A 14,576-nucleotide genomic window follows, 5' to 3' on the forward strand; every position below is an offset into this window, starting at 1 on the left:
GGGGCACAGACTACTGGGGCCATACTCAGAGCCTCTGTTTGAACAGATGAAATACCAGCACCGTTTGTGTCTCTGTGTTTTGAGAGGAGGGAGCATCCCTGGCTTGTGATGGTGGTGATACTAATGGTACTGGTTGCTGGTACTGTGGAGAGTTTGCACATCATCCTACTCCTCTTTATAGCTGGGTTACTATTACTGGTCTGGTAGCAGTGAAGTCAGTCTGAGGGCCTCTGGTGTGCTGGGCCATGATATGAATCAGTCATTGTTTCACACTGAGGGTGGCAGACAAACACCAATAGAAATTTGTACCTGGGCTCACAGGGATAGGCATATGCCAGTGACAGCCTCTGGTCAACTAGCAAAGAGAAATCTGTATCATTGTACACCCCCCAACCCCCATTGTACAACTACAGAAGCCATGCTAATTGCTTCATACAGTCATCTTGGGAACCTTCTTCACTAGATCTCACTCATCTGTTAAACTTGATTGAGCAAAATAGGTTTTTATACCTGCAGTGCCTAGTACCTCAGCATCACTGCTCACTAGAATCTTTTCTGAAGGAATTTTCAGAAACAGCAAATGACCTGTCTTTATTTTGTTTTCTTCTGATGGTGCAGTGCCAAGGCAAGGGAGTCCTTATATCTGGCATGAGGATTATGGAAATCAAAAGCACCTCAGTGAACATCATGGTGAAAACCAGAATAGTCCATTTGGAGCAAATAATGAGACTCAGTTTCAGTAAGTGTGTAAAGAGAGGACACTTGGGAAGATTCTGTCAGACTATGTTAGGCCAATGTTAAGGCATCTAGTGGTCACTTACCTCCAGTATCTGTTGCTTTCGTTCATTGGCTGGCACTCTACCACCTGAACCATGCCCCCTGCTTCCAGTAGCTTTTGTTCTAGACACAGGGACATGGGAGACGCTGGGGATGAACTTGGGAGGAGAGATTTCTTATCCTTTGTGGTCCCTGACCTCGGTAGTCTGTGTTTGCTGAGGTTATTTGAGGTCCATTCGAAGGAGGGCTGGAATCCTATGTTGGCCTCCGAAGCAACATGGCCTTGCCAAAGTTCTTATAGTTCAGTGCTGGAGTGCCTTTGTCCTGATCACTCCTGGGCTCTGAGAATGGGGTGTTCCCCAGGCAGAAGGAAGAACAAAGAACAAGGCTTTGCCTGAGCCTCTGTCCTGAGGCCAATTGCCTTGGAACCACCAGCCCAAGTCTAGGATGGCAGGCTGCAGAGACTAGCCCCACTCTGCAGGGTCTGATACCACTTCCAGTAATTAATACATTGAGATGGGGAATGGAGGAGAATGCTTTTCCCTGTGGTACCTGGGCTGACCTAAGAGCAGCCTATACTTAGAGTCAGGGCAGCCTCTAGAAGGGAGCACTTCCACCTGGCTGGTTTGCTTAGGACGTGTCTCACTGCTGCTGTCATTTTGCTGCAGATCTCTTAGCCGGAACCCTTATAAAGACAGCCCCACTTCCAGCTCTGGACAGGAACAGCCTGGGGACCTGAGGAATAAGGTAACCTAAAGTGACGTGGGGATGGAGGCCTGTGGCCAGGCATCAAACCTACCTTGTCATCAGTGGCAGACTTAGGGGAGAATGGGTCTCCAAGCTGCCAACTATGTGCAGGGATCTATGCCTCCATCTGAGCAGAGCTTCCACTGGGGCCTCCTTTTCTGCCTTCATGCTTCAGTCTTTCAGGTCTGGGGTTCTGATCTGGTCCATTTGCATTTCTGTAAAATTGGCAGGGCGCTAGCCACTCCTTGAAAAGAGGTTGCCACTGAGTATTAGGGGGTGGGGACCCCAATGCACTAGCAATTTGGTTTACATAGGAAATTGGAAGCTGCTAGAATCTCTGAATTTGGCTTTGAAAAGTAGGACCTGATATCTTTCCTAACTCTAATCTCATCTTTAAATCTTAGTGTGGGTACCACTTGGGCCACAGAACAAAGCTCTTTTTCTTTCTTTTTTTTTTTTTTAAAGAAAATAAACTTTAAGTTTTGGAACAATTTGAGCTCCATGGGAAAGTTGCAAAACTATTATTAGAGATGAGCTCCTCATTTCTGGCAAGTTTGGATTAATTTTCTCTCCCGGATTAGCTTTGTATGACTTTCGTGGATTGTTTCTCTGTATACTTAAGAGCTTAATAGGTAGGACACATATTATTAAGCTTAATCTAGTAATTCCAAAACAGTAGCCACTTTCAGGTGTACAGCACTTTATGATGTACAAAGAAGGAGCTTTTAAAAATTTTAATTCAATGTTTATTAAGTAGTTTTATAAAGGGGTTTCAATTCTAGATGTCAGATTATGAGTACAAGGCATCTTGATCAGTTTCACCCCTTCCATTGTTTTCCTCTATCTTTCACCATCCCCTCCCTATCCACAAAGAACTTGTGCATTCATTGTTTTACTCATCTCCTCCCAGAATGTTAGTTCCACAAATGCCCTGTATACCTGGCTCCCCAGGGAAGAAAAACATCTGGAGTAGTTAAGGTACTCATTAAACACTGTTAAAATAAGCAAGACAGATGTGCTTATCTATATCACCCAGGAGAGCATTGAGCCTGGAGAGCCCAAGTCATTTGTTCAGGGTCTCACAGGGTATAAGAATTCAAAACTGAGCCTTAAAAATTCAAGATCTCTTTTCCTTAGGGCCTGCTTTCTTCACATTGGGCTGCACTGGGCTGTAATGTACCCTATAACAAACACCTGTTCACTGAATAATATGGTCTCTTTTCAATTCATCCTCATTCAGCATTGTGCACATAAACTAAACTGACATGCTGAATTGAGACTTATTTGTACAACTACATAAAGATAATTAAAAAAATAGCTGAGCACTGGTAGCTCCTGCTTGTAATCCTAGCTACTCAGGAGGTGGAAACCTGAGGATCATGGTTCAAAGTCAGTCCAGGCAGGAGACTCTTATCTCCAATTAACCACAAAAAGCTAGAAGAGGAGCTGTGGCTCAAGTGGCAGGGTGCTAGCCTTGAGCAAAAAAGCTCAGGGACAGTGCTCAGGCTCAGAGTTCAAGCCCCAGGATTGGGAGAAAAAATTATATATATATATATATATATATATATATATATATATATATATTCTCTTTCACTGTATTGGTTGGAAAGTTTGAACTTAGTTTCTTTGAAGGGAGACTTGTGAAGACCAGTTCCCAGAAATGCTTTCCCATGTCTTTTCACTGTTTTAAACTTTCAGCCATCTGAACACTCCAACCTTCTCCAGCAGCATGAGTCTGGCCTTAGCTCCAGCAGCTATGAGCTCAGTCAGTACATGGCAGATGGCCCTGAGCAGAGCAGCTCCATGGCTTCATCGGTTTGGCTTCCAATCCAGGACGGTGGGTATTAAAGTGACCATGGGTGTTGTTTTATTCTGATGAGGAAAGGCTGGGACAAATCTTTTGGCAAGGCATCGTTCCCTTGCATTTCCAAGAATGGGTCGTAGTCTGCCTCATTGGCTTATGCTGGTCTCCTAGGTAGAGGAGCCAACCTTGGCTCCATTTCCTTTTCTTTTGCTAATCTTTTCTTTTGTAAAGTCTATTATATCATACCTGGGTCTTTCAACAGAATACTGCCCCTAGCTATCATCAAGCTTGGCAAGGAAGCACTTAGGGGTGCTGTTAAGTTATAGGTGAAGAAAGCAGAGATCAGAGAGAATTGCATAAGCAGAAGCAGGACACAGAGCATCAATCCACTGGCAGCAGGAAACTTGACATGGGCACACAAACTCTGTGAGCCACACTTCTTGGCCTCTTTTATCATCACTGAGCATCTGGGCCAGTGCTTTGTCACTTGCACAAAATTACCAAATCCTTGCCTTGGCATATTCTGAGAGGCTTAAATCAGACTGCAGCATGAAGCATGGAGCATGAGTTTCTTCTAGTTAGGCAGACCACCTAGTATCTTATCTTGGTTCCAGGTGGGATTTGGACAGAAATAATGGCATATTTTTTTGGGGGGGGGTGGAGGCAGGCAGTACTGGGTTTTGAACTCAGGGTCTTAACACTTGCTAGGCAGAGGCTATGCAATCCAGCATATTTCTAAACTTAAGGAGTGAGGCGGGGAGCTGTGGCTCATGCCTATAATCCTAGCTACCTAGGAGGCTGAGATCTGAGGATCACAGTTCAAAGCCAGCCGGGGCAGAAAAGTCCAAGTGAGACTCTTATCTCAAACTAACCACTCAAAAAGCAGACATGGAGCTGTGGCTCAAAGTGGTGGGGTGCTAGCTTTGAGCAAAAGAGCTCAGGGATGGTATCCATGCCCTGAGTCCAACCCCTGCAACTGACCAAAAAGAAAAGGAGTGAAAGCAGTGCTAATGATGTCTATATCTGTATCTGTTGGTTAGGGAACATCTCAGCAGCCGAGCCCAAGGCACCCTCGAAGTTCTATGTCCCTCATGTGTCTGTGAGTTTTGGGCCAGGAGGCCAGCTGGTATGTGTGTGTCCCAACTCTCCCCTGGATGGGCAAACAGCCATCGTTGAACTGCATAGCATGGAGGTAATCAAGATTCTCTGCCCCTGGGATGCTGCACACTGCTTACTCAACTACTCTGCACAGGCTTTGCCTACTTCACTTGGCTTGAACTCAGGCATCTCCAAAAGAGGTGGGAAATTGGCCACATACCTCTCTTGCCCCTCCTCAGGATGTGGTGAAGGAATAGATTTTGTTTCTGAAAGAAATGTTTCTAGACATTTTCCAGAGATGCTAAGTAGTTCATCTTCAACAGGCTAACTCATTTCTGTACTCTGTTTTCCCCTCAGGGCATGCCATGCCCTAAGATCATAGCCTTGGGTACTAACGCCGGGCTTGATTGACAGAGGCAGTGGGTGAGTAGTGTTGAATATCTAATTTGATTTTGTGCTCCAGGTTATTCTTAATGATTCTGTGGAACAAGAGGAGATGAGAAGTTTCTCAGGACCCCTGATCAGGTAGAGTACTATAAGGGCTCTGAATAAGAGACTTATGAAATCTGGGAAATCTTTGTTGTGTTCAGCTCTTGGGTTCTTTGGAAGAAAATATGTATTCTAGGTAGAATGTCAATTCTCTTCCCCACTAGAAGAAATGGATGTGGCCTGAGCCATTTTGATCAGTCATTTGATAGTCGGAGAAAGGTTAGCTTAACCGTTTGGAAATCTGAAAATCAACTGCATTTTGGAGATTTTGCATGGTAGGAAGTTTTTGTGTTCATCTACTTGGTAAATAATAGTAGAAAATTGGAGCATGCCCTTGGAAAGTATAAAAAATAGATAATAATGGAAATAGAAGAAATTCTTGCAAGGAGCTTTTTTATTTAAATTTTTTTTTTTTTTAATTTAAAAACTTCAGTTGTCTACTGGACCATGTGCAAGCCTGCCCTCTGCAGGACTTAACTGGAACTGCTTTCACATTTTCAGTCATGTTTCTGATGACTACTTAGGGCATAATTTTGGTTATAGAGAATCCTGGCTGATGTTAGCGGACCTGTGTTGTAGGCCTAAGCACTCTCCAAACTAGTGGTACTATGGTGGAAAGATCCGTTAGCCCTCTATGAATCTTAGTTTTCTCCCTGATAATTGGTGTAACACCCTCTCTGCCTACCTGCAGGTGGTGACTATAAAACTCAAGTGAGATTATGCATGTGAAAACTCATTACAATACAAATGTACTTATTTTAAAGATTACCCTCCAAGAAAATGCACATAGTGTACCTGACAGCTTCTTCAAGTGTAGATGGTTGACTTTATGTTAACTTTATGTCTTATATACCAGTATGCAGCCACAGGTAGAGAACAGTATAGTATTTTGGCCTAACTTGGCTTTGATTTTGAAGAGTCTTGATCAAATAATAATGCCCAATACTTGCCACAAAATTCGCTTATTATTTTTATAGGAAGGTAGTTTCTTTTACTCTCTCTATTTAGGAAGAGGAATAAAGCTCAGATTCGGGAGGTAAGAAACTTGCCTAAAGTGAGAAATGGCATACTAGAATTTGATGCAGGTTGATCTGAACACTCTTACCTTCTATTCTGTACCTTCACTTCAGTTGCTGGGCCTCAGCTACCTCACCTGTGAATTGGAGAATCTCTGAAGTCCCTTCCTGTTACACAGGAAATAATTACCCTTTGGCTACAGACTTACCCAATCCTGAATTGGCAGGCTTCTGTCTCTATCCCAGCCTGGCTGGAGGCTGCAGGCTGTCAGGGGAAACCTGGGACCTGGAGCAGGAGAAGTGTCTGTCAGTTCACCTTATGCTTCCTGAAATCTCTCCCTAGGGAAGATGTGCACAAGGTGGACATCATGACCTTTTGTCAGCACAAAGCAGCTCAAAGCCACAAATCTGAGACCCCACAGAGCAGAGACTCAGCTCTACTGTGGCAACTACTGGTTCTCCTTTGTCGCCAGAACGGGGTGAGTTACTGCTTCTATGGGAGACTGGAGTGAAGTGCTAAGTCTTCATGGGATGGACAAGAATTGGTTTATGGCATAATTATGGAAAGAAATATTAAAGATTCACCACTTTGCCCCTAGGAAAAACATTGCTCAAATGTCAATACTGATTTGCTAATGTGAACTTTCCCTTGGATGGTTTTGTCTCTGGATAGAGATTGTTCAATAGTCTGACTGTTGCACAGTCTGATTATTACACCAACCAGACAAGTAATTATGATAGTGGAGCTGACATTTGAAAAATGGCATCCAGGAACTGAGCACCTGAGTTTGCAGTACCAGCCTCCTTACAAAGAAAGGGGACACGCTAGTGCCTTCCTTTCATCTTGGACTGCCAGGGGACAACAGGATTCTCCCCCTTGTTGTCTTGCAGTCCATGGTGGGGTCTGACATCTCTGAGCTGCTGATGCAAGACTGCAAGAAGCTAGAGAAATACAAGAGGCAGGCCCCGGTGGCCAACCTCATTAACCTGACTGACGAGGATTGGCCGGTGATGAACTCTGGGAACCGCAATCTGCTCACTGGGGAGATCCCCCCAACTGTGGAGACACACACTCAGGTTGTGGAGAAGTTCACTAAACTGCTGTACTATGGAAGGAAGAAGGCAAGTAGCCCTTCTCCCTGGCTTGCTTTAGACATCTAACCACCAGCCTCCCCACCTCTCCTCCAATCATGTCAATAGTACATATTTTACAATGGGTGAGAAGTTCAGAAGAGTATGAAAATATCACTGTGTTTTTACCATTAACACCTACAATGTTAGTGTTCCCCTACTGTTAAACGATTGCACCAGTTAACATTAGAGGGATTACTTCTAGCATTTTCCTGTGAGTGTATTAAAAATCAGTTTAGATTGCATATATTAGGTGGGTATAGTGACACATGCCTATAATCCCAGCACTTGGGAGTCTGAGCCAAGAGGATCACAAGTTCAAGGCCAGCCTTGAAAAAGATCCTACCTCAATATGAACAAATAATCCCTTCCTCAAAAAAATATAACCAATCATTTCTTTTTTCTTTATTTTATTTCATTTAAGGCTATTTGATGAGATTCTTAATGGCATTAATTATGTTCCAGTAGTACAATTTTATTTATTTATTTGTTTGTTTTTGCAGTGCTAGAAATTGAACTCAGGGTCCTGTGCATGCGAGGCTAATACTGTATTAAAAATGTTACACCATACCTTGCTTCACAAATCACTAGCTGATACATATTTATTTTAAAAGGATAAATTCCTGGAGTTGGAATTACTGGGTTATAGGGTGCAATCCTGAAAGGTTCTTCAGATACTTACCAGATTAGTACCAGAAAGGTTGATTACAGATAATCTTTCTGTCATCTCAGGTGCTGTGCAATCAACACTGATCTGATTCAGAAAGAGAGGGTCTCTTGTTTAATTATGAAGTTGTGCTTAAGTTTTATAAAAGTCATAAAGTAAATTTAAACATTTGAATATGATTAAAATCAATGCAAATCCATTTACTTCATAAAAGATTACATAAGATTGTCTATTTGGTCTTGTTACTCTATTCACCTTTATCAAAAGCAGTTGCAGAAAACAAATGAATGAGTGTGGCTGTGTTTCAGTCACACTTTATGGGCACAGAACATTGACTTGCATATAATTTTTAGGTGCAAGGAAATATTTTTCTTTTGATTGTTTTCCAGCCCTTTTGAAAGGACAGAGTATTCTTGTGGGTTGCTCTGGATTTGGCCTTCAGGTGTATGTTGCTGTCCTTGTTTTTTAGTCATGCTCTTTATATCTCAAAACATGTTATAACTCTATCGTACTTTCCTCCTCATCACTATTAGGTGGTACTGGGGTTTGAACTAAGGGCTTCATGTTGCTAGGCAGGAATTCCACCACTTGAGCCATGCCATAATTTCTGCTTTCCACATGACTTTTGTGGCTCCATAGTTCTATGGATAAGGTATATATCATTTAACCAAAGCAACATAGGTGGACATTTGTATTATTTCCATTTTTCTGCTATGACACACAATGAAGTGAATAACTGTGTTAGAAAGCTTTTTCATGTCCATGACAAACTGCTTGAGGGTGGAAAATCAAGTTAAAAAAGGAAGGATTTATTTTGGTTCGTGGCTTCAGAGGTCTGAGTCTATGGTTGTTTGGATCTACTTTTTCTGGAGCTGTGGTGAGGAAGAACATCATGGGTGGGAGCTTGTGGATGAGCAGAGATGTTCAATTCCTCACAGCTGGGAAACAGGGTGTGGGGAAAGAGTCCAGGGACAAGACACACACATGTGCATGCATACACACACACACACACACACACACACACACACACACACACACAAAACACATACTGCTTTCCAAGGCTTCCCCAAATAACATACTTCCTCCAAATAGGCCCTGTTTACTTACTTACAATGGATTAATGGATTAATGGATTAATTGATGGAGTTATTGCCATCACGATCCAATCACCTCTCAGTAGCTAGCAATCAATAGCTGGGCCTTGTGGGAGGACACTTTATATCCAAGCCACAATGTCATTGTCATTTTGCATAGTGTAAGAGAGAAGTGTCATATCAAAGAGCATATAGTTGATTACTTTGATAGCTACTGAAAAATTGCTTCTAAATGTATTAGTTCATTCTACAAGCAATAGATGAGGTTGCTTGTTACCCCATATTTGCACCAAATTTTTAAATATTTAAAAATTGCTATTGTAAAGGTGTTGTACACATATTTCAGGTAATGAGTACATTTCTTTTGAACAGAGTCCTCTCTTCCCTCAATTTCTCCCAGTTTTCCGCCTCCCTACAAGTAGTATAGTTCATTTTCAACATAGTGTCTAGTGAGTATCACTGCTGCATTTGTTGACCCTTTGTACACCAATATTTTTAAAACTTTTTTTTATAGTGCCAGTTCTGGGGCTTGAATTTGGCTTGGGCACTGTTCCTGAGTCTTTTAGGTCAAGGCCAGCCCTCTGCTATTTGGGCCACAGCTCTACTTCTGGCGTTTGTGGGGTGGTTAATTGGAGATAAGAGTCTCATGGACTTTCCTGCCAGGGCTAGCTTTGAACCAGGACCCTTAAGTATCAGCCTCCTGAGTAGCTGAGGATTATGAGCATGAACTATTGATGGCCCAGCTTCTAGACATTTTTGGTGTCAACCTGAAAGGTAAAAAAAATGAAATTTAGTGTAGTTATTTGCATTTCTGCTATTGTGAACGCAGTTGAATATTTTTAATCTGTGAACTTTGTTTTGTGGTCCTGGAATTTGAACTCAGTTTATATTTGCTAGACAGGAGCTCTACCATTTGAAGTGTGCCTCTAGCCCTTTTTGCTTTAATTATTTTGGTGATATGGTCTTGCTTTACCCCCCAGGCTGGACTGTACTGTGCTGTACTGGACTGATAGGCACCTACCATTACACCAGTATTTTATTGGTTGAGATGGTGTTTCATGAACTTTTTGCCTGTGTTGGCCTCAAACTAAGTGTTTCTCAATCTTTCTTTCTCAAGAAGATAGAATTGTAGTCATAAGCCACCACGTCTGGCTTGTTAAGTTTTTTTGTCATGAGATTTCCGTATTTTTTTCCTGTTGATTCTTTATCCTTGCCTGTTGAGTTGTTGGAATTTTTCATATTTTTAAAACTTTTAGTTCAAAATCACATTTTGTTGTCATATGCAAGTAGACTTTTATTTAAAAAATGCTTATAAAATGAAGTACATTGTGACTATTTTACATTTAAATAGTTAATATTGTTTTTGTATAAAATGGTGTGTGTGTGCACGCGTGTGTGATCGCGTGTGTGTTTGAGACACTGGAGATTAAATTCAAGCATATGTACTTGTTGGCAGGTGCTCTACCACTTAAGCCATGATGGACCAGTCCCATGGTGTTATCTTCTTTTTTTCTTTCTTGTAGCACTAGGTTTGAATTTGGGTCCTTATACTTGTTAGGCTGTCACTGCACCATTTGAACCACACATCTAGCCCCTCTTTTGTTTGCTGCTATTTTTTTTTAAATCAAAGAATGAGAACTTTATTTTCGTCTTACATTTTTAAAAAGTCAAGTAAATAGGTAATAGAATACTTTGAACGATGCTTTATCAATAAGATACCAGTGTAACAAACAGTACAAGAAATGTACCCAAGGCCTAACATATGAAACTGTAACCTCTCTGTACATCACTTTGACAATAAATATGAAAAAAATCATAATAAAGATACCAGTGTGTATCAGACATTAATAACATCATAGTTCAAGCTAATCACATCTGAGTCTAAGAAGCAACAACAGCCGACTTTAGTATGAGATGGGTTATTTTTCAATTATCTTTAAGTAGTTGTACAAAGGAGTTGCCCCTTAACAAAGCTGTTTATGAATGCAATGCACCTAGATCAATTTCATCACCACTTTCAACATTCTCTCCCATCCCTTCCCTACCTACCTATTCCATTGCTCTTTTTAATTTATTAGGATTTTTATTTTATTTTTTTATTTTATTTATCAGTTAATTCTTGACTGCTTTTTCTCCCTCTTCACCTCTTCATTCATCTACTACCCTTTTCCCTTGACCCCATCCCACCCCTTTCAAGTACCCACTTCTTAGTGTTTATTTTGTTGAACTTACTGCCTTGAATCTACCATATTTTAGTTAATCCATTTGTATACACTTGCATACGACCCAGCATATTCACTTATTAGCTAAATCTAATTTCCACATATAAAGGAAATCATGCATCTAGTGTCTCTCTGGGCCTATCTTTACTTCACTTAGCATGTTTTTTTTTTTAACTTCAGGTCTTTTTTTTTTTACAGATGGTATAAGATCCTTCTTTGAACTGGATGAGTAAAATTTCATGGTGTATATATATATATATTACATTTTCTTGATCCATTTGCCCATTGAGGGGCATATTGGCAGGTTATTTTTGAGATATGTTTTTGTGAGCTTTTCTGCCTGGGCTGGCCTTAAGCTACAATCCTTCTGCGTTTAGCAGGAGTTAGGATTACAGAATGAGCCACTGCTCAGCTACTGCTATGAAGCTCCTGAACCCAGTGGCACACGCAGAGACAAATCAATTACGAACTCTGTTTTAACAAAGATAAATAATGACCATAGTAACAATTACAACAAAGGAAAGGATTTCAAAACTACGTTTTTCCTTCCAGGCACTTGCTTGACATCTTTCATGCATTATCTCATTTATCTCCATAGAAACCCTGTCTGTCAGATTCTGTTGTTCTATGTATTTACAGACTAGGCAAGTTACCAATGGATAGAACCAGGGCTTATGTCTGGGCATCCCGGTTCTAGGCTTCGAACACCCTCCTAATACCCTACTTCACAATAAGCCCAAAGGCAGTAAGAGAGGGTAATTGAAGCCCCATGGGAGGGTTCAGAATGATTAAGGAGAAATGGGATATCACAATATCTTCTAAACTTTTACTCATATATGACTGGGTGTCATTTTTGACATTGTATGATAGTTACATGATTGATACAAATTCTTAATGTATTTATGAATTCTTAAGTCATATTTGGAGTAACCTGATGATTCTCAACTCAGCATTAGTAACTCTTATTAAAAATATTGATTATAAAGATAAGGGCTAAAGGCTCATGCCTATAATCCTAGCTACTCAGGAGGGTGAGATCAGAGGATCATGGATCGAAGCCAGCCAAAGCAGGAAAGTTAATTGAATGAAGAGTAACTTCAATTAACGGGCAAAAAGCTGAAAGTGGGGGTGTGGCTCAAGTGACAGAACATGGGCCTTGAGCAAAAAATTTAAGAGACAGTGACAGGGCCCTGAGTTCAAGCCCTAGTACTAGCATACACACAAAAATATTGACTATGAAATAGTTAAAATCTTCAAAAAAAAAAAAAAAGCAACCCTTAATGCCATCTTTTACTTGCCCTGGATCAGATACTGAATTCCCTAACAGACGATTTAAATCTCTCTGTGTGTGTGTGTGTGTGCGCGCATGAGCTCTCTCTCCCTCTCTTCAATAAGAATACATGGTGATATATTGGGATTAGTTAAGGATCATGTTTCTTAGAGGTGAAATTACTTTATTAAAGACTTTCTGTCTCCAAATCACTTTTTTTGCACCAAGGAAATTATTAATTTCAGTTCAAAACCTCACATGTCAGTTGAATAAAAAGGTGAGTATGTGTGTAAGTTTTTTTTTTTTTAAGTTTTCAGTTCTAGCTCATCTTACCCAATTAGTGGTGCTATGAATTTGGCATATAAGGGCGTTTGATAAATTAACAAGCAATTATTTTTAGCATTAGGTGGCAGGTTGGTCTCTGTGTAAATTGGCTTAAATGCAATAGCAGTCTATTATTCTTCACATACGCATTCACGAATGGACCCGTTGGACAACTCTTTTCCACATAGATGCCAGGGGTGGGGGGTCAACCGTCTTCAGCTAAGGTTCTCCGAGAATCCCTTCCAGTCTAGCCACCCAATGGGGTAGCCCTCTGAAGGACTGGGTGCAAGAGTTTTTATGGGTTAAACCTGGATGTACCTGGCACTTCTGTTGCCAAGACTCAGCCAAACTCAGAGCCAGGGAGGTGGCAAACATAGCTCAGCCCTTTACCCAGGAAGGAAAGCATGGATTTTGGTGAGCAATAATTATCCTTAGTATGGCATCAGCCATACTCCTATTCTACTCAAATTTTGAGACTCAATTCCTGGGATGAAATGTTTCTCTCATGGGTGATAGCTAGCTTCTTTACAAGTATTTTGTAACTTTGGCTGAAGATATCAGCCTATCTGGGGACCTCATTTGAAGGGAAGCTAATGAAATGGCATAATGGATGGCTGGAGAAGTGGACACCCAGAGAAAAATACCCTGTGGATTAGAATTTGCCTCCATACTTCCTGCCTCACATTCATCCCTGAGATGGAGTCTGTTCCTAGAGACCCAGCCCCTACTGCTCATTCTGAAGCAGTGCCTTTAGGTGAGGATTTGTTGTTTTGTTGGAGGAAGGTGGGAACGCATTATTGAATGGGATGCTTTGGTTTTCAGGAGGCCTTGGAATGGGCTATGAAGAACCACTTGTGGGGTCATGCTTTGTTCCTATCCAGCAAGATGGACCCAAGGACCTACAACTGGGTCATGAGTGGGTAAGTCCAGCTTGGAAAGTGGACTAAGGAAAGGAGAATTCTCCCTTCTGAAGATGAGGCAACAGTGAGGGCGGGGAAAAGAGAAAAATGCACCTCTCGTTTCCAGATTTGTGTTTGTGTCTCATTATGTAGCTTACACTGGCTTAGAACTCATTATCAGGTTGTCCCCAAACTTGTGATACTCCTGCCTCAGACTCCTGAGTGCTTAGATTACAGATATGTGCTATCATTAGCTGGTTCTCCAGATTCTTATAACTTAGATGCAGGGATTTTGTGTCTAGATTCTGTCTATCCACTAAGTGGAATGAATCATTTCAGTAATATTTTGTAGGGCCAGACTTTCCAAAATTAAATATGTTCTACCAGGCAGTAATCTACTTTGGTTCTACTGATGAGGGTACTAAGTGATCACCTAAGTTTCACTGGTAGAACCTTAGGAATAAGTGTGCAGTGCTTAGTCTTGTGGTGGATACGGAGAGGTGGGCAGGGATATGGGATAGCAAAATTGTGAGTTGTGGTAGGAAGAGAATGTGCTGGGTTTATGGGCATCTGGAGAAAGCTTTCTGCCCAAGTCCGTCCTTCCAGACCCAGCTAGCATTCTGGGGGACAGGGGTGAGAAGGGGACCCCCTGTAAGGGGCAGGCATAAATCTGGTGTGAGAGGAGTGTTAACTTTATGGTTTCTCTTCAGGGCTGCTTAAGGACAGTGAAGATACCCTTGCAGATTTCATAAGCTTGAATTGGCCTGTTGGGAAGAGAGTTGGTTGAAAATAAGGAAACCCATGGCCCTAGTGACTGCCACACTGCTTAGGAGCCAGTCATGATGGCATTTGTCTCTATTACTCTAACCTCCAGCTTTCCTAGGGACCAGTAATTCTACATAGCACTTCATTATACTCAGTGACTGGCATGGCAGGGAGCACTGTCGTCTATTATGCTTAGTGCTCTGAGCTCCTGTGGCAAGAATGTTATTAAGTAAAAGATGGTGTTTGGAGGGACAGTGTTCCTCTGGGTTTTGA

General features: G+C 41.5%; 1 protein-coding gene across 1 annotated transcript in view; it reads left to right on the forward strand.

Moving 5' to 3' along the window:
• Sec16b (SEC16 homolog B, endoplasmic reticulum export factor) overlaps nt 1-14,576 on the forward strand; it is a 41,764-nt gene that overhangs the window by 6,113 nt on the left and 21,075 nt on the right. The window contains exons 4-11 of the mRNA XM_048357835.1: nt 619-739; nt 1,446-1,524; nt 3,223-3,361; nt 4,369-4,520; nt 4,890-4,951; nt 6,275-6,410; nt 6,823-7,053; nt 13,462-13,559. Of these exons, the coding sequence (XP_048213792.1) occupies nt 619-739; nt 1,446-1,524; nt 3,223-3,361; nt 4,369-4,520; nt 4,890-4,951; nt 6,275-6,410; nt 6,823-7,053; nt 13,462-13,559 (1,018 nt within the window). The remainder of the gene's footprint in view (nt 1-618; nt 740-1,445; nt 1,525-3,222; nt 3,362-4,368; nt 4,521-4,889; nt 4,952-6,274; nt 6,411-6,822; nt 7,054-13,461; nt 13,560-14,576) is intronic.

Source organism: Perognathus longimembris, chromosome 11 (genome assembly GCF_023159225.1).
Source record: "Perognathus longimembris pacificus isolate PPM17 chromosome 11, ASM2315922v1, whole genome shotgun sequence".
Lineage (NCBI taxonomy): Eukaryota > Metazoa > Chordata > Mammalia > Rodentia > Heteromyidae > Perognathus > Perognathus longimembris.